Source organism: Staurois parvus, unplaced genomic scaffold (assembly GCF_062004578.1).
Source record: "Staurois parvus isolate SC_StPar_1 unplaced genomic scaffold, SC_StPar_1.0 ptg000717l, whole genome shotgun sequence".
NCBI lineage: Eukaryota > Metazoa > Chordata > Amphibia > Anura > Ranidae > Staurois > Staurois parvus.
Window position 1 is genome coordinate 323,374 of NW_028318513.1, and position 22,226 is coordinate 345,599.

The following is a 22,226-nucleotide window of genomic DNA, read 5'->3' on the forward strand; positions in this document are numbered from 1 at the left end:
TCACGATGGACTGGAGGGGGGATAGCCTATGTAAAAGGTAGGCCAATGAGGAGGGAGTTGCAGTATTCGAGGAAAGATTACCAGGGAGTGAATTAGGAGCTTTGTGGTATCATTGGTTAAAAAGGGGCGTATTCTGAGATGTTGCTGAGGTTGAGGTGGCATGATTTGGACAGGGATTGGATGTGGGCCTGAAAGGATAGTTCAAAATCCAAGGTTACACCTAGCACCCTGGCATGCAGGGATGGGTTGCTAGTGGTGCTATTGATCCTGACTGCGAAATCAGGGGAAGAGGCATGTGGGGGAGGAATAATTATGAGCTCAGTTTTTGATATGAGTTTTAGGAAGTGGTGTGACATCCAGTCTGATATGTCTGTTAGTAAATCGGTGATACGTGTGCAAACTGATGGGGTGAGCTGAGGAGCAGAGAGATAGATTTGTGTGTTATCAGCATAGAAATGGTATTGGAAACCATTAAGCTGTAAAAATATGTAACATGAATTATACTACCGTGCTTCCCCGAAAATAAGACACTGTCTTATATTAATTTTAGGTTACAAAAATGCACTAGGGCTTATTTTCGGGTAGGTCTTATTTTTATTGACACCCCCTCTAATGATCCCCGCAGGATGGATCGGATCTGCGGATTGAGCATAATGGATCGGAGTCCGATCCATTATCCTCCCCAATCCGCAGATCCGATCCATCCTGCGGGGATCGTCGGCTTGCAACCTAACCAGCTCTACAAAAAAGTATGTTTCAAAGCAAGCCCCCCCCTCTGCCCTCTCTCTCTCTGCCTTCTCTCTCTCTGCCCTCTTTCTCCTCCTACATGAAGCTGTAGTACTGTCACCAGGGTTGGGGGATTACACTGACCTGCTGCATACTCTGCCCGCCCCTCCAGCACTCCATCTTCAGCACCGTGGCAGGGTTGTGGACCCGTCCCTCTACTGAAACTCCGAGGAGAGGTGTCTGCAGTGCCTGCCTCACTGTCCATCCCCTCAATGCCTGCTTATATCAGAAGCGGCACATACAGGGACAAACTGAGCCTCTCATGGGGCCCTGCAGTGACCCCGGGTCCTCGGGCACTGCCCGAATGGTCAGTTCTCCCCTGGTGGAGGTAGATTTTATTTTCGGGGGAGGGCTTATATTAGCGGTACGTCAAAAAGTACCACTAGGGCTTGTCTTATTTTCAGGGAAACACGGTATTAAAGAGGTTTTAAAGCCGAATTTTTTTTTACCTTAATGCATTCCCAGAATTAAGGTAAAAATGTTTAGGTAGCAATATCGCCCCCCCTTCCCAATAATTACCTCACCCAATCCAACACTGTGCCCATTTGTAGTGGCTCTCTCTACTTCTTCTAGCTCTCACAGGCTTTGCTGAGGCAGCGGAAGCCATTGGCTCCCGCTGCTGTTAGTCAAGTCCTGCGACGAGGGTGCAGGGCCGAGCCACGCTGTCTATGGATGCAGGCACGGAGCTCACGATCAAGCCCACAGGTGTGCCCCCAAAGCAAGTAGCTTGCTATGGGGGGCACAGAAAGAAGGGGAGTTGCCAGGGGCTCCAGCAGGAAACCTACAAAGAGAAGTTTGGGGACACTGTGCAATTCTATTGCACAGAGCAGGTAAACATGTTCGTTATTAAAACAACAACAAAAAAAATACGGACTTTACAATCACTCATCTGTAATGGTCCTCAAGGCATTCACTACCATCTATCAGCTATGAGCCTTTCCAGAGCAATAAACCACAGCACCTAGACATTTTTATTGCTGCTGGGCCTTAAGTTATTATGATACTGACGTTTTATTTCAGGTTTTCAGAAAAAGCATTATATAAATACAAGTAGGGGAACAGTTGCAAAGATGACATAGCACCATAAGCCGAATTCTGGGTAAATTGTAAGCACATTCTTTAATTATCAAGTGGTGACTGAATAAATATACAGGTATATTTAAAAATAAGTCCCTTTTAAAGCCACTTCTTTTGAAAATTGTTTAACAATTATTCAGTTCATTATGAGGAACCTTCACAGAGATAATGAATTGGGGCACCTCATATACAGTTGTGTTCAAAATAATAGCAGTCAGACATCACTAACCTGATCAATCACGGTATTAGGTAGAAAGGATATTTCTACATGGCAAATAATTTACTAGCAGGTGTAGTAGAGTAATAGAAATCCAACAGACCCAACAGTCATGACATGCATGCTGCTGATTCTGTGTAATTAAATCACTAATTGAAAGGGGAACGTTCAAAATAATAGCAGTGTGGAGTTCTATTAGTGAGGTCATTCATTCTTTGAAAAACAGGTGGCAATTATTGCCCTTATTTAAGGAAGGAGGGCAGCAAATGTTGTACATGCTGGTTACAGTGCATTTCTCTCTGAAATTCTGAGGAAAATGGGTCGTTCCAGGCATTGTTCAGAAGAACAGCGTACCTTGATTAAAAAGTTGATTGGAGAGGGAAAAACATATGAAGAAGTGCAGAAAATGATAGGCTGCTCAGCTAAAATGATTGCAAATGCTTTAAAATGGCAACCAAAACCTGAAAGACGTGGAAGAAAGCGAAAAACTACCATTGGAATGGATAGAAGAATAGCCAAAATGGCAAGGACTCAGCCAACAATCAGCTCCAAGAAGATCAAAGAAGGTCTAAAGTTACCTGTGAGTACTGTTACAATTAGAAGACGCCTATGTGAAGCCAAGCTATCTGCAAGAAGCCCCTGCAAAGTTCCACTGTTGAAAAAAAGACATGCTGAAGAGGTTACAATTTGCCAAAGAGCACATTGACTGGCCTAAAGAGAAATGGTGCAACATTTTGTGGACTGATGAAAGTAAGATTGTTCTTTTTGGGTCTAGTGGCCGGAGGCAGTTTGTCAGACGACCCCCAAACACTGAATTCAAGCCACAATACACTGTGAAGACAGTGAAGCATGGTTGCGCAAGCATCATGATATGGGGATGTTTCTCATACTACGGTGTTGGGCCTATTTATCGCATACCAGGGATCATGGATCAGTTTGAATACATCAGAATACTTGAAGAGGTCATACTGCCTTATGCTGAAGAGGAAATGCCCTTGAAATGGGTGTTCCAACAAGACAACGACCCCAAACACACCAGTAAACGTGCAACATCTGGGTTCCAGACCAACAAGATTGACGTTATGGAGTGGCCAGCCCAATCCCCGGATCTTAATCTGATAGAAAACTTGTGGGGTGACATCAAAAATGCAGTTTCTGAGGCAAAACCATGAAATAGAGAAGAACTGTGGAATGTAGTCCAATCATCCTGGGCTGGAATACCTGTTCACAGGTGTCAGAAGTTGGTTGACTCCATGCAACACAGATGTACAGCAGTTCTCAGAAACAGTGCTTATACAACTAAATATTAATTGATTCAAAGGAAAGCAAAATCTTCAAACATTTTTCAGCTTATATAGTGAATGTTTGAGTTTGTAAAGAAGAATACAAACACTGCTATTTTTTTGAACAGTCTAATATTCACTTTTCTTCAATTTCTTTAGAGGAACAACACAAATTTGATATATTTTTCTTCATGTTTTGATTTGGAATAGAATGTATAGTGTTCCCAATGCATTTGTGTGTATGAAAATAAAAGCTATTAGAAAGATTTTGAGCTTTATTCACTTTTTTCAACACACTGCTATTATTTTGAACACAACTGTATGTCGAGTCTACCCATTTGAAACCAAAAACTTACATATTACTCAATGCAGATGGACACATCAAGACAGCTTGTTTACAAAAGTTTAGTCTATTTTTATATGGGTTTTTTCTTTTTTCTAACTTTTTATGTATGTTGTGGTCTACACACATGCCATCTTCTTTAAATCTATTTGGGAGCACCTATGTATCGTCAGATATCTACACCATCTGGAAGCAGGATATTGAGTTTAACTCTCCTTTTAACCACTTACCCCCCTTCCTGTCCAGACCATTTTTTGTGAAACAGCACTGCATTACTTTAACTGACAATTGCAAGGTCATGCAACATTGTACATAAATTAAATTTATGTCCTTTTTTTCCCCACAAACAGCTTTCTTTTGGTGATATTTGATCACCTATGCAGTTTTTTATTTTGTGCGCTATAAACAAAAAAAGACCGACAATTTTGGGGAAAAAAAACAAAAAAACTTTTTTTTACTTTTTGCTATTAAACATGTCTAATAAAAAAATTTAAAAAAATATAATTTCGTCATAAATTTAGGCCAAAATATATTCTGCTACGACTTTGCTAAAAAAAAAAAAAAAAATTTCCAATACGTGTAAATTAATTGGTTTACATGAAAGTTATAGCATCTACAAATGGCGGTATATATACTGGAAGTTTAATTTTTTTTTCTACTAGTAATGGCAGCGATCAGCAACTTACTGCAGGACTACGGCAGGCATTGTGACACTGGGAGGGAAGTGACTAACTGCCACTGCCACTTATACAGTGATCAGTGTGAATAAAAAGAACTGACACTATACTAATGACACTGGGCAGGAAGGGGTTAACATCTGGGGCGATCAAAGGGTTAACTGAGTGCGGTGTTTGTTTTACTAAGTGTGCTGTGTGTGTTTTACAAGGAAAACAAGCTGCTTTGTATTGCTCTGCTGTGTGTGAATGTTTGTGCTGATAGGGGAGAGATCTGTATTGTTTACATACAGAACTCTCCCGTCAGCTCCGCCGACGATCACCAAGTCCCGACCGAGAATTGGCGTCCAGGACCCGGTGACTGACATGCCGAGGAGCCAATAGCAGCGCAGGAAGCGTGCGCACACTCCCTACCTGGAAATACAAAATCATATATATATATATATATATATATATATATATATATATATATATAAATGATCTTGTGCATCCCTGCCTCCCTATAGCAGTACTATAGGGCGGTCGGGAAGCGGTTAAAGGTCCTGTCTGTATACTGTACGATCTCCACATTGGTGTTTCTCTATGAACAAGTGCGAGTACGTGGAGACTCAACTTTTAATTAAAAAAATGATCCGATTTAAACAAAAAAGATGATTAATGAATACTAGAGAAAATAAATTGCACTACTCTAATTTGTATGCATGTGTCATTTATTAATTCATGATCTTATAGCTGCATGTACTTTTTTATATAACCAAGAACCCATGATAATTTCACAACAAAACAGTTTTATAAATAAAAAACATTGAAAAAGGATTATAAATTACCCTAATAGGCATGCATTTTGGTTATTGTAAGAACCAAGAACTCACCGCACAGAGACCACTTGGGATCTTCTCAGAAGGAGCCTGCATTATGCTGACCAAAGTGGGAATAAGCCTCATCTGCATGGCACTCTGACATCCCTCTATCTGAGCAAGCTCTTTAAAAATGTCTTGAGCCAAAGAAGCGACAACAGGATCTGAAAAGCAAAATGAAGTTAAAAACAAAAAATAAACACAAACAAAAACAAAAAAAACCCCACACAAAACATAAACAACACACACATGTAAGTTACAAGAAATGACAGTTGACAAATGTTATTGAAATTAAACCCACTCATTCACATTACTTACCATTGCTATACTTGAGGAAAATAGCGATCGTGAAAGGGCAGATTTTGGATTCAGCATTGGCTGTAAACACTGGATCCACACTGCAGACAATGCAGAGTGTTTCCATTACCAGATTAAGAACTTCAGAAGTGAATTGTGCTGCCAGGTGGATAAGTCCATCAACCACACTGGGCAAGAATGGCTGGAGCACATGAGTGCTTTCAGAGATCTTCAGCTGATCACAGTATCTAAAACCAACAATGGACAACTAAGCAAAGAAAAGTCAAAATCTTTTAACTGAAATAAAATTTCATTCTCTTACCCCCAGATAGCTCGGACGGCAGATATTCTTACTGAGGGTGGCTGGTTATCATGCAGCCCACTGACTGTGGCTTGAAGAAATTGCTGTATCAGCTCTGGTGACATTGCAGCTGTAAATCTACTGGCAGCCCAAAGCGAACGTCCCAAGAGAAAAGGAGAAACTGACAGGGAGACAGAAAAAAACAAACAAACTGGTAACCCACACTTTAATGTTTATTATTCCTCATATAACCATTATACATTCCTTAAGGTAGAAATAGACAATTTTTTTTTTTCATTTTGGTTAGAGTAAGGGGGAAGGGCAGGTTGTCAAAACCCTGTCAGTTTACTTTTTTCCATCTTTGTCCCATTGGGGAGACGTCCCTTCACTTCCTGTCCCATAGCCAAACGGAGTGAGAGAAAATCCCATCAAATTAAAGGGATTCCTAAGGGGACTCCCAGGTCACCAGAACTAGTATCTCCATTGGAAGATTGCCCCTCTTAGTTGTCTGGGGACAACCCAAATTTGGGGTTCTCTTTTACGTTCAATGATAATGGTAAACAGATCAAATATAGAGGGTGAATCTCCCTAACGAGGGTACAGAGCAATAAAAACTGACTGGTGTTCTATTCCCTTTCGACTCCATCCAAAACGAAAAAAAAAACCCACAAGTTTTGCCTTTAGTTGTACTTTAACATCCTCCATGACAGCAGGCAATTGAATAGTTCTGAACAATAACACTGATTATGCTATAAACATTTACATTGATCTTCCAATATTGCTCCAACTTATGCAATTGAGTTTTCTGAGTTCTGGTGCTATGCAAAAGTACAGCACTCTTTGTAAACATGCAATGACAGAGGGATATGAGGACCAAATGAGAAACACTGCTAAAAGCAAAGCTGGCACATGACACAGAGGTGAAAAAACATACATGGTTAAGTATTTATTTTGCTATATTTTTTCCACCTGCAAATTACATACCTGAAAGATTAAGGTCTGCAAGAATGACACCAGTTAAGAAGCCAGGCATGTCAAACTGAACTCGTCCACTTTGCACACCATCTATAATTACAGACTTCACTGAGCCCAAGGCCAGCATGCAAGCCTCGTGTATCTTCCACCTGCACAATCACAGCATGTTCTGTTTATACCAAACTCAAGCATAGTAAACATATAATCATATTCAGTTAATTTACTTTTTTACTACAACTAAAATTGCATATTACACACACACACACAGATATACACTATGTCAGCCCAAATAGCATCTGCTGTGCAGTAGTGTGTAGTGTGATTAGCATCTTACAAGCCTTAGCCCTAACACTAAAGCTGAATTTCAGTTACATATTCAACTGACAGAAAGCCTTCAATGATGCAAGATTATGTATAAACCTTTTTAGCAATGGCAGTATGTTTCCCACCTCACCAAAATAACATTTTTCCATATCTTGGCTTAGCCACTAGAATGCCAATCACCATAGTTGGACACTTATCGCACAATCTGTTATACAGTGGGTAAAAAGTATTGAACCCACCACTATTTTTCTCGGCAAATATAAATTTCTAAAGGTGCTATTGACATTACATTTTCAGCATTTTCACAAGGAAAAAAAAAGAAAATGTGTAAAAAAAACTACGAAATATTTCTATTAAATTGTAATGTTGGGCATAATGTCCCACACCTGACTCCAGAAAAGTGCCTATGACAATAGGGACAATAGTAAGATTATCCTATATATTTATAACTTTTGAACTCCTATATGATATTCAACAATACTTATGTTATGTGTATATGTATGAAGCTGTCAGCACTAAATTATGCATAGTTACCAACCAAAACTACCTACAGCAGGTAAAATAAGTATTGAACCCATCACCATTTTTCTCAATAAATATATTTCTAAAAGGTGCTATTGACATGAACATTTCACCACATGTCGGTAACAAACCATGCAATCCATACGTACAAAGAAACAAAAACAAATAAGTTCAGAAATTAAGTTATGTGTAATAAAATGGATTGACACAGGGAAATAGTATTGAACACGCTAACCGAAATTTACTTGATACTTTGTACAAAATCCTTCTTGGTAATGACAGCTTGAATATGCCTTCTGTATGTGGAAACTAGTTACATAAATTTCTCAGGTGTGATTTTGGCCCATTCTTCCACACAGTCTTCAGATCTTGAAAGTTCCGTGGGCCTCTTCTATGAACTCTGATCTTTTGGTTCTTCCCATAGATTATCTGTTGGATTCAAGTCAGGAGATTGGCTAGACCATTCTAGCAGCTTTATTTTCTCTCTTTGAAACCAATTGAGAGTTTCCTTGGCTTTGTGTTTGGGATCATTGTCTTGCTGAAATGCATACCCTCGTTTCATCTTCATTCTGGCAGATTTTTATCAAGAATGCCTTGGTACATTTTCCCATTCATCCTTCCTTCAATGACATGAAGTTTGTCAGTACCGTATTATAAATAGCCCCGCACCATGATGTTTCCACCTCCAAACATCACTATTGGTATGGTGTTTTTGGGGTGATGTGCAGTGCCATTTGGTGTGTATTATGGCATCCAAAGAGTTAAATTTTAGTCTCATCTGACCAGACTATATTATCCCAGTATTTCATAGGCTTGTCCAAATGTTGTACAGCAAACTTTAAACAAGCTCTAACATGCTTTTTCTTCAGCAATGGAGTCTTGCGTGGTGATTGCGCGTACAGGTCAGCCATGGCGGTTGAATGCATTACGTATTGTTTTGTTTTCTTTGAAACAATTGTACCTGCTAATTCCAGGTCTTTCTGAAGCTCTCCACCAGTGGTCCTTGTCACTTGGACTACTCTTTTGGCAATTCTTTTCACTCCTCTGTCAGAAATCTTGCGAGGAGCACTTGGTCGTGGCCGGTTTATGGTGAAATGATGTTCTTTCCACTTCAGGATTATGGTCTCAACAGTGTTTACTGTAACATTCAGTTTAGAAATCCTTCTGTAACCAATGGCATCAGTATGTTTTGCAACAATAAGGTTGAGAGGGTCTTGAGAAAGCGCTTTGCTTTTACCTAGGGATGCACTGATATTTTTTTTTTTTTACTGGTGAGTACAAGTGCCGATACTTTCAGTCAAGTACTTGCCAATACTGAGTACCGATACTTTGCAGTGTGATTTGCATTACTGGACGCAAATTGCAGCACAAAAAATTTCATGGAATTTGAATAGGAATGCGATTCCTATCCAAATCGCATGCGGTTTCCCTGCTGCTCCTGTGTTAACCCAGACTTGTCATAGCCCGAGTTCACACTCAGAGCAGTGTGGGAAACCTCCCAGCAGGCATCCCATGCTGAATGTCTGTGGTAAGAGAGGAGAGAAAACGCCAAGGATTTGAAATCCCCGCCGATTTATTTCCTCTTCAATGTCAAATCCCTGTCGCTTTCTCTCCTACCACTGAAACTCAGCATGGAATACCTGCAGGGAGGTTTCCCGTACCACTTCTGTGTGAACTTGGGCTATGACACGCCTGGGTTCACACAGGAGCAGTGGGGAAACCGCATGCAAATTGGACAGTAATAGCATTCCTGTTCAAATCGCATGCTAATCTTTGTGGTGCAATTTGCACCCATTAACGCAAATCGCACCACAAAGTATCAATTAAGGTATTAGGAATATTTTCATGACTACTCATGAAAATACTCAGTATTGGCACCGATACCGGTATCGGTGCATCTCTACTTTTACCCATCAGGAGATGTTTCTTGTGTGACACCTTGGTAATTAGACACCTATTTATAGGCAATCAGTTGAGACTGAACCAGCTGATATTAAATTGCACTGAGAAGAGGCAGGATTGCTTTCTAATTACTGATATATTTCGAATGGTGTCTTGGCTTTCCATGCCTTTTTGCAACTCCCTTTCTTCATGTGTGCAATACTTTTTCCCTGTGTCATTCCATTTTATTACACATAACTTAATTTCTGAACATATTTGTTTTGGTTTCTTAGTATGTATGGATTGCATGGGTTGTTACCAACATGTGGTGAAATGTTCATGTCAATAGCACCTTTAGAAATATATTTATTGAGAAAAATGGTGATGGGTTCAATACTTATTTTACCTGCTGTAGGTAGTTTTGGTTGGCAACTATGCATAATTAGTGCCGACAGCTTCATACATATACACATAACATAAGTATTGTTGAATATCATATAGGAGTTCAAAAGTTATAAAAATATAGGATAATCTCACTATTGTCCCTATTGTCATAGGCACTTTTCTGGAGTCAGGTGTGGGACATTATGCCCAACATTACAATTTAATACAAATATTTTGTAGTTTTTTTTTTTTACACATTTTCTTTTTTCCTTATGGTCAGAACTAAAAATATAATTAAACTTTATCATCAGGTAAATCTGAAATATCACATACATATTTTGTATTCTATTTAGCCAGTAAGGGGAGTTCTAGTCTTCCATTCATGTTTTACATTTTCTCTTAAGCTTCTGTTCTTATAAACCTGTTCACAGAGCTCAAAATTTCAAACTGTAATTTACAAACATAGTAAATCTGTCAGAGTAACCCCTCTGTCACTTCCTGTCTGCATAGCTCTGCCCAAGGTTTTAGGTAGACAAAATATGCTACTTGCTGGGCTTTCTCTACAAATATTTCATTGTGCAAAGCAAATAAATACCATCCGAAAAAATTATTGTTTCCCTTTAACTGTGTTTTCAAAAAATATAAGCTATATTAACCAGTGCTCTGCCCCTTGGCTCTTTATCTGTTCGGCCTCCTGCAGATGACGTGTAGCAGCAGCAGCAAGTGCGACTGCACTCTCATTTTGAAACTCACTGGATACTGCCTATAAACAACGGGAAAACAGAAATATTATGTGCAGTCATAATAGTGCAGTCATTATAACACAGTGGTGTAATTGCACAGGTTTTAAGTAGTCTGTCCACAATACCATAAAAACAAATCACAAATATAGTAAGTTTCTTTCTTGCTGGACTTTACGGCTGCAGTCTTTTCTAACAAACTTCTCTTAAGCACTCTCTACTTAATACATTATTTGCAATGCGTTTCACTCACTAGCAAAAGATCCTGGGCAGCTATTCGAACAGTGTATGAAAATGTGTCGTCGTCTTCATCTTCAACAAACTGCTGAGGATTTGCAGTCCACACCTTTATCTAGAAAACAAAATAAGGATATTTTAGTTATGATCTTAGCAACAAAGCTAGCACAAGACCCATGCTTCATAACCTGCTCATTCCAAGGTCTGTTTTCTCTCCTGTTACACAGCTATACATATTCAATGTCTAAAGAAGTCACTAAGCTTAGCAGTGGACATCCAAAAGCTGTACATCATATCTACTGTATCTAGCTTCTTACCTGTTCTTCTGTGATTTGCATGTAGAGTATAATGTAGTAGAACAACTCTGGAAGAGCTTTTTTCACTGTCCCTTTAAACTTGTTCTCTAGCAAGGTGTGCACAAACTCAAAGATACTAAACACCAGATTTTCAAATCCTAAAACTTCACCTGGTAGGATGAAAAGCAAGAACAAAAATTAATTCAACAGACGCAAAAGTATTTAAAGTGTAAGTACAGCCAATACATTTGTTTTTAGTTTGGATGGAGTAGGAAAGGGTTAAGGGCTAAGGTTAAAGGGCTTTTTTTGTCCTGTTGAAAATCTCCTGTTCTCGTGATGCAACAGTAAGACAAAATCTCTGCAAAGTGAGTGGATTCCACCTTGTCACCAGAACAAGTGTCCCAATTGGAGGATTTCCCCTTGCCTCTTTTTTTCTGTAGAAAATCCAGTATTGGAATTCTTCTCACTTCTGTCACTGCAACAATGGTCACCAAGACAAATCAATAAGATGAATACCCACACTGGGGACACAGACAGTAATGATAACTTTATAGAGAAATTTGAAAAAAGGGCTGGATGCATTTCTAAATGATTAAAATATTGCTGTATATCAAAAGACAACACCAGGGATTGCTGATCCAAAGAACATCCAATTGTCTTTGGGATATCAGGAAGGAAAATATTTTTCCTCCGCTGCAGTAAATTGGTGCATGATTTATAGAGGTTTACCTTCCTCCAAGTCCATCAGAATCCTGTGGATGTAGGATTCTGGAGGTTTTCTATTTAGTTACTTTTTCGACTGGTTGAACTAGATGTGCTTGCATCCTTTTTTAACCTGTGTAACTATAAAACTCTTTCCCACTGTCCATAGTTTCGCCATTAGATACACTTAAGGCCCCTTTCACACGGGTGGTCTTGTCGGGTCCGCCTGTCTGTTTTTCTGACGGACACGACCAGACCCCCTACATTCTCCTCCATGGGCATTCAGATGTAAACTGACTTATGTCCGTTTACACCCAGCTACTTCTGATCCGGCAAAAACAAAAAGGAAGGGGGATCCGCTCTCCTCTGTCTGGCCAGATCGGTGGGCAGTCAGTTGTAAATGGACAGCCTGTCCGTTTACATCCATCTGCCCACTGAAGAGAGCAGGATATGTCAGTGTCCACTCTGCATAAGCAGAGCAGACACAGACCTGCCATCCGCCAGCTCAGCGGGGTATCAGTTCATGGATCACCTGCTGAGCAAAACCAGAACCGTCCCGTGTGAAAGGGGCCTAAACAATATATAGCTAGTCACATCATTACATAATTTGTAACATTAAAATTTAATGTAATTGTTAATTCTATAGACAGTAAACCAATAATTGAATATGATAATAAACCATAAATGTAATATATTGCTGCTAACCATTCCATACATGTGGTGGTTGCATTAATTCATTTTTAGGTTCTTTTTTTCCCTCCCTTACCTGGTAATCTGGCCAGTAACACACCTTCTGTATTGCCCCCACTCTGGATGAAGGAATACAGGCAACACCTTTGAAGAGCAGCATTGTCAGTCTTGGGGGGAGGGGAGTGTTAGATGGACTAAGATTTATATTTGTAAAGGTTTTACATGGATAAATAAAGCTGACCATTGTAAGCACCTCTGTCACTGGTAATTTGGTTTGTCTCAACCCTTTAACTGTTACATTTGCAGGAGAGCTTTTTCTGCTGAAAAACAACAACTACTGGCTGGATCACTGGATGAAAATAAAGGAAAAAAAAAAACTAAGGCAGCCACCACATCTTAGAATTGGTAAGCTGCAACATAATGAATGTTTTCTTTTGGGTTTAATACTGCTTTAAGTTTCACAATAATTTTAAAGATGCTTTAATAAATATACGTTTAAGTCCTGCACACAGTCTTAGGTTACTGGATAGCCAAATGCGTTCCACACACTTTTGCAATTTTATAGGGATTTGTCCACCATCAACAAGTTTTTGATCACAAAAAATACCTAAATATAGGAATATTGTGACCTAAATTCACAAATAAAACAAAACAAACCATCAGAATCCACAGGGTCCTCTATATCTTCTGTATCATTTACTTCAGTTCTGACATAAGTGGAAGGATAATTAAGGAAGGTAATTCTATTATATAACAAACAGGAATTTGCCACAATAGCATTTGTGTAGACTTGCAAATTAATCACAATGGGAAAATTATCAGGAATAAAGGATATAAAGCAGCACTCTCAGTCAGCGTATTCCATACAATAGGTAGAATCTGCTGCATTGATGACACCATGTGCTTAGGAAAATTCTTTACTAGCGCAGTTACAGCCTGAGATAAAAAGGGACATGAAAGAAACAATTTTAAGCAGAATTAGAGCACATAAATGTCATGCCAAGATATGGGATGGAATTAAAAGATTTTTTTAAATACGGTATAGATAAAATCTATAGCGTCTAATGCAAAGACAGATTTGAATAGTTCACACATTTGTAGCTTCACCACAAAAAAATCCTCAATTAAAAGACATTTAAAGTGGGTCAACATTCACATACTAATGGTAACATTAAAACACAGTACTGCAAATGTATTTGCATGTCATAGCAATTATATAAAGCTGCAGTGGCCCTAAGACGCAGGTACCTAGAAACCAGTGCTCTGCGACTTTGCATTTTAGCCATCACTAACCAATGAAAACAGCAATGTTGTACTAATTCCAGAATTCCAGTCTACTCAAACCTGATGAGAGAGAGAGAGGGAGGGAGAGAGAGAGAGAAAGAGGGGGGAAGAGGGGGAGAGAGGGGGGGGGAGAGAGAAGGGGAAGGGGGGGGAGAGAGAAGGGGGGGAGAGAGAGAGAAGGGGGGAGAGAGAGGGGGCGGGGGGAGGGGGAGAAGGGGGAGAGAGAAGGGGGGGGAGGGAAGGGGGGAGAGAGAAGGGGGAGAGGAAGGGGGGAGAGAGAAGGGGGGAGAGAGAAGGGGGGAGAGAGAAGGGGGGGAGAGAGAAGGGGGGAGAGAAGGGGGGAGGGGGAGAGAGAAGGGGGAGGGGGAGAGAGAAGGGGGAGAGAGAAGGGGGGAGGGGGGGAGAGAGAAGGGGGGAGGGGGGGGAGAGAGAAGGGGGGAGGGGGGGAGAGAGAAGGGGGGAGGGGGGGGAGAGAGAAGGGGGAGGGGAGAGAGAGAAGGGGGCGAGAGAGAAGGGGGGGGGAGAGAGAGGAGGGTGGGAGAGAGAGGAGGGGGAGAGAGGAGAGAGAGAGAGAAGGGGGGGGTGAGAAGGAGGAAGGGAGAGAAGAAGGAGAGGGGAGAGAGGAGGAGAGAGAGAGAGAGGAGGGGAGAGAGACAGAGAAGGAGGGGGTAAAGGGGGAGAGGGAGGGAGAAAGAGGGGGGAGAGAGAGGGGGGATAGAGAAAGGGGAGATAGAGAGAGAAGGGGGGATAGAGAGAGAAGGGGGGGGGGAGAGTCTGTGTCTGTAAGTTAAACAGCTTCCCCTCCAAATTTCATGGAGTGGCCATGTGTCTCCTGATGTGAGAGAGGGGGGGGGGAGAGAGGGGGAGGGGGGGGAGAGAGGGGGAGAGGGGGGGAGAGAGGGGGAGAGGGGGGAGAGAGGGGGAGAGGGGGGGAGGGGGGGGGGAGAGGGGGGAGAGGGGGGGAGAGGAGGGGAGAGAGGGAGAGAGAGAGAGAAAAGAGGGGGAGGGGGAGAGGGGGAGGGGGAGAGGGAGAGGGGGGAAAGAGGGGGAGAGGGAGAGGGGGGAAAGAGGGGAGAGGGAAGAAAGAGAGAGGGGAAAGAGAGAGGGGGGAGAGAAGGGGAGAGGAGGGGGAGAGGGGGGAGAGAAGGGGAGAGGGGGAGAGGAGGGGGAGAGGGGGAGGGAGGGGGAGAGGGGGGAGAGGAGGGGAGAGGGGGGAGAGAAGGGGAGAGGAGGGGGAGAGGGGGAGAGAGAGGAGGGGGGGGGAGAGGAGGGGGAGAGGGGGGGGAGAGGGGGGAGAGAGAGGAGGGGGAGAGGGGGAGAGAGAGAGAGGAGGGGGAGGGGGGGGGAGAGGAGGGGGAGGGGGGGGAGAGGAGGGGGAGAGGAGGGGGAGGGGGGGGGGGGAGAGGAGGGGAGGGGGGGAGAGGAGGGGGAGGGGGGGGGGAGAGAGAAGAGGGACAGAGGAGAGAAGAGGGACAGAGGAGAGAAGAGGACAGAGGAGAGAAGAGGGGGGAGAGAAGAGGGGGGGAGAGAAGAGGGGGGGAGAGAAGAGGGGGGGGAGAAGAGGGGGGAGAGAAGAGGGGGGGAGAGAGGGGGGAGAGAGAGAAGAGGGAGAGAGAGAGAGGAGAGAAGAGGGGGAGAGAGGAGGGGGGAGAGAGGAGGGGGGAGAGAGGAGGGGGGAGAGAGAGAGAGGAGAGAAGAGGGGGGAGAGAGGAGGGGGAGAGAGGAGGGGGGGAGAGAGGAGGGGGGAGAGAGAGGGGGGAGAGAAGGGAGAGAGGGGGGAGAGAAGGGAGAGAGGGGGGGGGAGAGAAGGGAGAGAGAGGGGAGAGAGAGGGGGAGAGAGGGGGGAGAGGGGGGAGAAGGGAGAGAGGGGGGAGAGGGAGAGAGGGGGGAGAAGGGGGAGAGGGGGAGAAGGGGGGAGAGAGGAGGGGGGAGGGGGGAGAGAGGAGGGGGAGAGAGGAGGGGGAGAGGGGGAGAGAGGGGGAGAGAGGAGGGGGAGAGGAGGGGGAGAGGGGGGGAGAGAGGAGGGGGAGAGGAGGGGGAGAGGGGGAGAGGAGGGGGAGAGGGGGAGAGGGGGAGAGAGGGAGAGAGGAGGGGGAGAGGGGGAGAGAGGAGGGGGGGAGAGGAGGGGGGGAGAGAAGAGGGAGAGAGAGAAGAGGGAGAGAGAGAAGAAGAGGGAGAGAGAGAGAGAAGAGGGAGAGAGAGAGAGAAGGAGAGAGAGAGAGAAGGAGGGGAGAGAGAGAAGAGGGGGGGAGGAGGGAGAGAGAGAAGAGGAGGGAGAGAGAGAAGAGGAGGGAGAGAGAGGAGAGGGGGGGGGGGAGGGGGAAGAAAGAGAGAGGGGGGGAGATAGGGAAGAAAGGGGGAGAGAGGGAAGAAAGAGAGAGAGGGGGAAGAAAGAGAGAGGGGGAAGAAAGAGAGAGGGGGAAGAAAGAGAGAGGGGGAAGAAAGAGAGAGGGGGAAGAAAGAGAGAGGGGGGGAAGATAGGGAAGAAAGGGGGAGAGAGGGAAGAAAGAGAGAGAGGGGGAAGAGAGGGGGGAGAGAGAGGGGGGGTGGAGAGGGGGGATGGAGAGGGGGGGATGGAGAGGGGGGGTAGGAGAGAGGGGGGGGGTAGGAGAGAGAGATGGGGGGATAGGGGAGAGAGATGGTGGGATAGGGGAGAGAGATGGTGGGATAGGGGAGAGAGATGGTGGGATAGGGGAGAGAGAGGGTGGGATAGGGGAGAGAGAGGGTGGGATAGGGGAGAGAGAGGGAGGGATAGGGGAGAGAGAGGGGGGGATAGGGAGAGGAGGGGGGGATAGGGGAGAGAGGGGGGGGATAGGGGAGAGAGGGGGGGGATAGGGGAGAGAGAGGGGGGGGATAGGGGAGAGAGAGGGGGGGGATAGGGGAGAGAGAGGGGGGGATAGGGGAGAGAGAGGGGGGGTGGGAGAGAGGGGGGGGAGAGAGAGGGGGGGGGAGAGAGAGGGGGGGAGAGAGAGGGGGGGGAGAGAGAGGGGGGGTGGGAGAGAGAGGGGGGGTGGGAGAGAGAGGGGGGGTGGGAGAGAGAGGGGGGGTGGGAGAGAGAGGGGGGGTGGGAGAGAGAGGGGGGGTGGGACAGAGAGGGGGGGGTGGGACAGAGAGAAGGGGATAGGAGAGAGAGGGGGATAGGAGAGAGAGGGGGATAGGAGAGAGAGGGGGATAGGAGAGAGAGGGGGGTAGGAGAGAGAGGGGGGTAGGAGAGAGAGGGGGGATAGGAGAGAGAGGGGGGTAGAGGGAGAGAGGGGGGGTAGAGGGGAGAGAGAGGGGGGTAGAGGGGAGAGAGAGGGGGGTAAGAGGGGAGAGAGAGGGGGGGTAGAGGGGAGAGAGAGGGGGGGTAGAGGGGAGAGAGAGGGGGGGTAGAGGGGAGAGAGAGGGGGGGTAGAGATAGAGTGTGAGTGTGTGTTACAGCTTTCCCTCCAAATTTCATGGAGTGGCCATGTGTCTTCTTAAGCTTCCTGCAGCAGAATAGTTTTCTACCAATGCTGGGATCACCCATTGAGGTACTTTTATATCGCTATCATATCTCTTCTCTAGAGAGAATACGTTTAATGTTTGTAGTCGTTCCTCATAACTGAAGTCATCCAGTCTCTTTTTTTTTTTTTTTTTTTTTTTTAGCTTTGCTGCCTTTATCTGGACTCTCTCCAGTTCCTGCACATCTTTCCTAAGGACTTGTGACCAAAACTGGACAGCATATTCAATATGAGGCTGAACTAGAATTTTGTAAGCTGGTTGAATTACAGTTTTCTTTTGAGTAAATCCCCCTTTTTATGCATTCTAATATTCTGCTAGCTTTGCTTGCTGTAGCTTGCATTGCATGCCATTGCTGAGCCTGTGATCTACAAAGACCCCCAGATCTTTTTCCATCCTTGAATCCCCCAATGGCTCTGCTCCTAGTGAGTAATATGCATTCATATTCTTGGTCCCCAAATGCAGTACTTTAAATATTTCAACATTAAACCTCATTTTTCTGAGATTTTGAGATCTGCTTGTAAGGGTTCTATATCCTGCTGAGAAGTTATTGCCCTGCTTAGTTTATAAACCAATTAAATCACCCTTTTAACCACTTGCCCTCTGCCCAATAGCAGAGGTACTGCTACAGGGTGGCAGGGCTGCGCAAAATCACGTGTATATATACATGTGATTTGTATTTCTGGGTAGGGGGCGCGCACGCCCGCGCTGCTATTGGCGGCTAGAGATGTCAATCATCGGGTCCTGGCTCTGACCTTATGTTCTTACTGTTAATATATAAAGAAAAAAATTCTTGGAATTTATTGTACTCTCCTCTGCTGTGTGTCTCTTGTGGTCTATTTTAGCCCCCCTAATTGTGTTCTTACACTTCTTATTGCATTCCTTGTAGTGTTAAAATGCTGACAATGATCCCTTCTTAAAGGCCATTTTTCGTACTACCCTCATGCCTCCATTTACCATGGCTTACTTTGAATGTGATTACCCTGTGATCGCTGCTACCCAAGCTGTCCCCCATTTCCACCTCTGTGACCAGATCTGTGTTATATGTAATAGGTACACCTAGCAATGCGTTCTTTCTAGTAGAGTGTGTCCACCAATTGACACATAAAATAGTCTTAGATAAGCAAGCAGTGCCTTCTGCCCAGTCAATATCTGGGTAGTTGAAATCCTCCATTATAATAACATTGCCCTGCATTGCTACCATTCCTAAATGTGAGATATTAGTGCAACAACTGGCAAATAGATTCTTTAGTCTCCGTGTATCACAATATAATGATGAAAGAGTGAGAAAGTGTGAGTCACACTATCACTTTGCTCACTAAGGGCAAAGAAGCAGATTGTTTGTAAAAGCACTGGTTCCTCAATAGTAGCCTTGGCAGTGTTCTTTAGCCACTAGTGACTCCATCACATCCAATGTTGGACAACAAGGGGAGACGTTCTCCTGGTCACATGACGGTGCTTGGTAATTTACAACACTAGCAATGTGTCTTGAAAGGCCAAGGTGACAATGTATCTAAATGTAGCCTTAGTATGTACAAACTGACTTAAAAGAGAAGTAAAATCAAAGCTTTTTAGGCCATAATTCTCCTGTGGGTCACAGTTGTGCACTTACTTGTGCTCTCCTGTGACCCACAGTCAGTGAACAGCAAGCTAGAGGCAGCTGTTGGCTGATGGCACTGAGCCATTCCAGCCTCTGGAAGGATTTTGACCATATTGGCAGGATCCACCCAGATGCCTGATCGGCAGATGGCTTAGCTTCTCAGTTCACCACTAATAGCCTGGGTCAGCAGCTCCCGCTTCCTCCCCAGTCTGGCACTTTGGTGAGTGCTGAAGGGGAAGAGCAGAAAACGGTGATTGACAGTGTCATTTCTTTCTGCAGCCTCATCCCTCTGCTATCAGCATGAATCACTTCTGACAAGTTTTCCTGAAACTGAGAAAAATGGTGACAGGGAATGGACCTGCAACAGATAAGACAGCCTCAGCTCTGTTCCCGTGAGCTGTGTGGAGGGGGGTGTCTCTCTTCCCTCTAATCAGCTCTCAGAACTGTCTCTTCCCTCTAATCAGCTCTCAGAACTCTCCTCACTGAGCTCTGCAGTGTGTAATTTCAGCTCACAGCCCCCTTTTTCAGAACTCTCAGACAAGCTTTATATATTTTACACTTTGAATGGTTGTAGAGAAGAGAAGACTGCAGATAGACAGGTGCATGTCATGTATGAGGATTTTTTTTCACCTGTTTATCATCTGAGGCCAGTCACTTCACTGGGTATATGTAAGGGTTTACAATCACTTTAAACAATGACAGATTTCAGCGACTCTCAGTGAAACACACATGTGTAAACAATATTCAGAGGTATATACTACATATAAGTTATATGCAAATTATAAATTTTCCTATAAAAGTTGAGTTCCTGTCCTTTCTCTTCCAAGTCGTCCTTGGGGTCGGTGAGACCAACCAAAACATAAAATGACTAGTAGGGGGAATAAAGAGGATGGGATAACATGCTGTTAAAGCAAGATCCTTTTTTCTGGTTTGAATACAGAAATGCCAAAAGGCAAGATGACACCAGGTTATCTTATGATTTAAAAAACAAAATTAAAAATGCATTAAAAGAAGCAATGTGAGTTCTACAAACACCCATCTCCCAGAAAAAAACATTCAAAAACTGAAGAGCCATTGGAAAAGTCCATCCCAGGAGTTTTTTTGTAGTGGCTAACCACCAACAGGCAAGAGCATACGCCCAACGGTCATGCTCTGTCCCAAAGAACAATATAAGAAAATGTTTTCAGGGCATTTGACATTTTCATATTGCAAATACTGCTGTCAAACTCCCTTTTTCTCTACTGTATAGATACCTCAGAAGTATCCCAATACATCACAGTAAATCATACCTTTAATACTTCCATCTTTAAGCCGCTGTCAGAGGTAGGACCATCAGGCAATTGCAGAGCCTGCACAAATGCCTCTGTAAACTGCTGCACTACAGGAAAGATCAAAGCATGCGCAACACCCTGCAAATAGAATATATGGTAGGGAAGAAAATAAAAAAATATAATAATAATTATTTTGTTTTAGATAATCATACACAAACCTTGTTAAATAAAATATGTTTGCAATTTAAAATATTTCTAACCTTTTCCAGTTCTTCCATAGTACAGATCATATGTGCGCACGTAGTGAAGATCTCAACAGCTCGGGCTCGAGTTCGAATGCTATAAACCTGTAATATTAGGGCTTGAGAAACAAAGCTGCACAGTACATTTGATATCACAAGCATTGGATCCAAGTTTAAAAGTAGCTTTACTTTCCTTCTCTAACCTAAAATATGCTTTTAGCTGTTGGGGGTCAGCCGCCACATTTTTGTCAGGAAAGGATTATTTAAACCATTACTATGAAGTGTGACTAAACAGGTAACCTTCCGGAAAAACCTAAAACTTTACATACCTATAAGAAGGTGGGCCTAAAAAAACTGACTTCCAAGTCAGCTGAGGGAGGGGAGAGAATATGAGGCCTAACCCTAACAGCTCTGTACAATAACAAGTCTACACTTAAAATAGGTTATCTGCTTTGCACTTAAAGTGGGACATTACCCATAACTTGATAAAAAAATGTGTTCTTTAGCAAGGAATGTACATTCTGTATGAATAAGTAGGCTACCACAATTAGCGTATGCTGAAAATTGCCTCTTGCTGAAAGCTGCCATTTTGCTGAAGCCCAGAGCCCTTGAGCAGCAGTAAATCTCTAGGCTGTTAGCAGATCAGCCTCTGCATTATAGGCACAGTGCTGAAAAAAAATAAAAAACAACTGAGCATGTGCAGAGCATGGTGAGACAGTATATTACTGTATTTTATGAGTATAGGCACCTATTATTTATGTTTTACATAGCTATACCTCCAAAAGGGGTCAACCTGAAGTGATCTAGCAGGACTTATTTTCTTAACCACTTTCTAACCAAGCAGTGCAGAGGCAGGTGGCCGTTTATAAACGTCCTCCCCACTTCCCTGCTTGTGTGCGCTCCCTGGGATCACGCAGCACTGCGATCCGGTGCCCCCTGATAGTTGTACGGGACCTCTGTGTGAGGTCCCGATCATGTGATCACTGATTTGCCAATCAGTTATCAAATGAATAGTAGTAAGCAAGATGTCACTTCTAACACATATCTAAGAAAAACGAGCGCTAGATCTATATAGTGGAGCAGCTTGGCATAAAAGGGTAAAACCTCAAAAAACCTCTTAGGATGACATCAATATATAAAACAAGCATGCAGCGCTCCTATATGATATAAAACAAACAAAATACCAAACGCATGTATATTACTTCGAATTTGAGAAATATGCTTATATATGTGCAAAATGGTGCATAACGCACATGGCTATATATCGCCAAGCATGGATAAGTTCATGAGTGGATTTCCCAAGTTCAAACATGAGGATGAGTGACAGTCTGTTTGTAGCAAACTTCAATATATTCGTGACATCAAATGGTGAAGAAAAGAGAATAATATGCACTAACCAGATAGCGCTATATAAAACGCATGTAGATGATGAGATCATCTAGGTGTGAGCATCTGGACCCAGGTGTTCTGATTATGGCAACATCTATCGCAGCATTGCAGCAGGATTTCCAAATGGCAGGGGTATGATTGAAGACCACCGGAGGGAGCCAGCAAACAGGATCACTTCAGACCAGGTATCCCAAAGCATATAGTATGTTCGCCGACCACCAGGGGGAAAAAGAGCTCAGGAGAGTATCCAATAGTTTCCTTTGGGAAAATTGGCTCAAGCAAAAATGAGCCAGAGGACAAAAATATCTAAGTGCAGCATTACTTTATTTAGAATTTGCAGTAAAATGATAAAATATAACTCACATAATATGCAA

General features: G+C 43.5%; 1 protein-coding gene across 1 annotated transcript in view; it reads right to left on the reverse strand.

The window, feature by feature from the left end:
* Window positions 1–22,226, reverse strand: part of IPO9 (importin 9) — an 88,778-nt gene that overhangs the window by 36,217 nt on the left and 30,335 nt on the right. The window contains exons 6-16 of the mRNA XM_089653628.1: window positions 20,482–20,568; window positions 20,240–20,359; window positions 13,422–13,522; window positions 13,244–13,302; window positions 11,216–11,364; window positions 10,915–11,013; window positions 10,578–10,684; window positions 6,820–6,959; window positions 5,857–6,016; window positions 5,556–5,782; window positions 5,253–5,401 (exon numbers count right to left, since the gene is read on the reverse strand). Of these exons, the coding sequence (XP_089509754.1) occupies window positions 5,253–5,401; window positions 5,556–5,782; window positions 5,857–6,016; window positions 6,820–6,959; window positions 10,578–10,684; window positions 10,915–11,013; window positions 11,216–11,364; window positions 13,244–13,302; window positions 13,422–13,522; window positions 20,240–20,359; window positions 20,482–20,568 (1,398 nt within the window). The remainder of the gene's footprint in view (window positions 1–5,252; window positions 5,402–5,555; window positions 5,783–5,856; window positions 6,017–6,819; window positions 6,960–10,577; window positions 10,685–10,914; window positions 11,014–11,215; window positions 11,365–13,243; window positions 13,303–13,421; window positions 13,523–20,239; window positions 20,360–20,481; window positions 20,569–22,226) is intronic.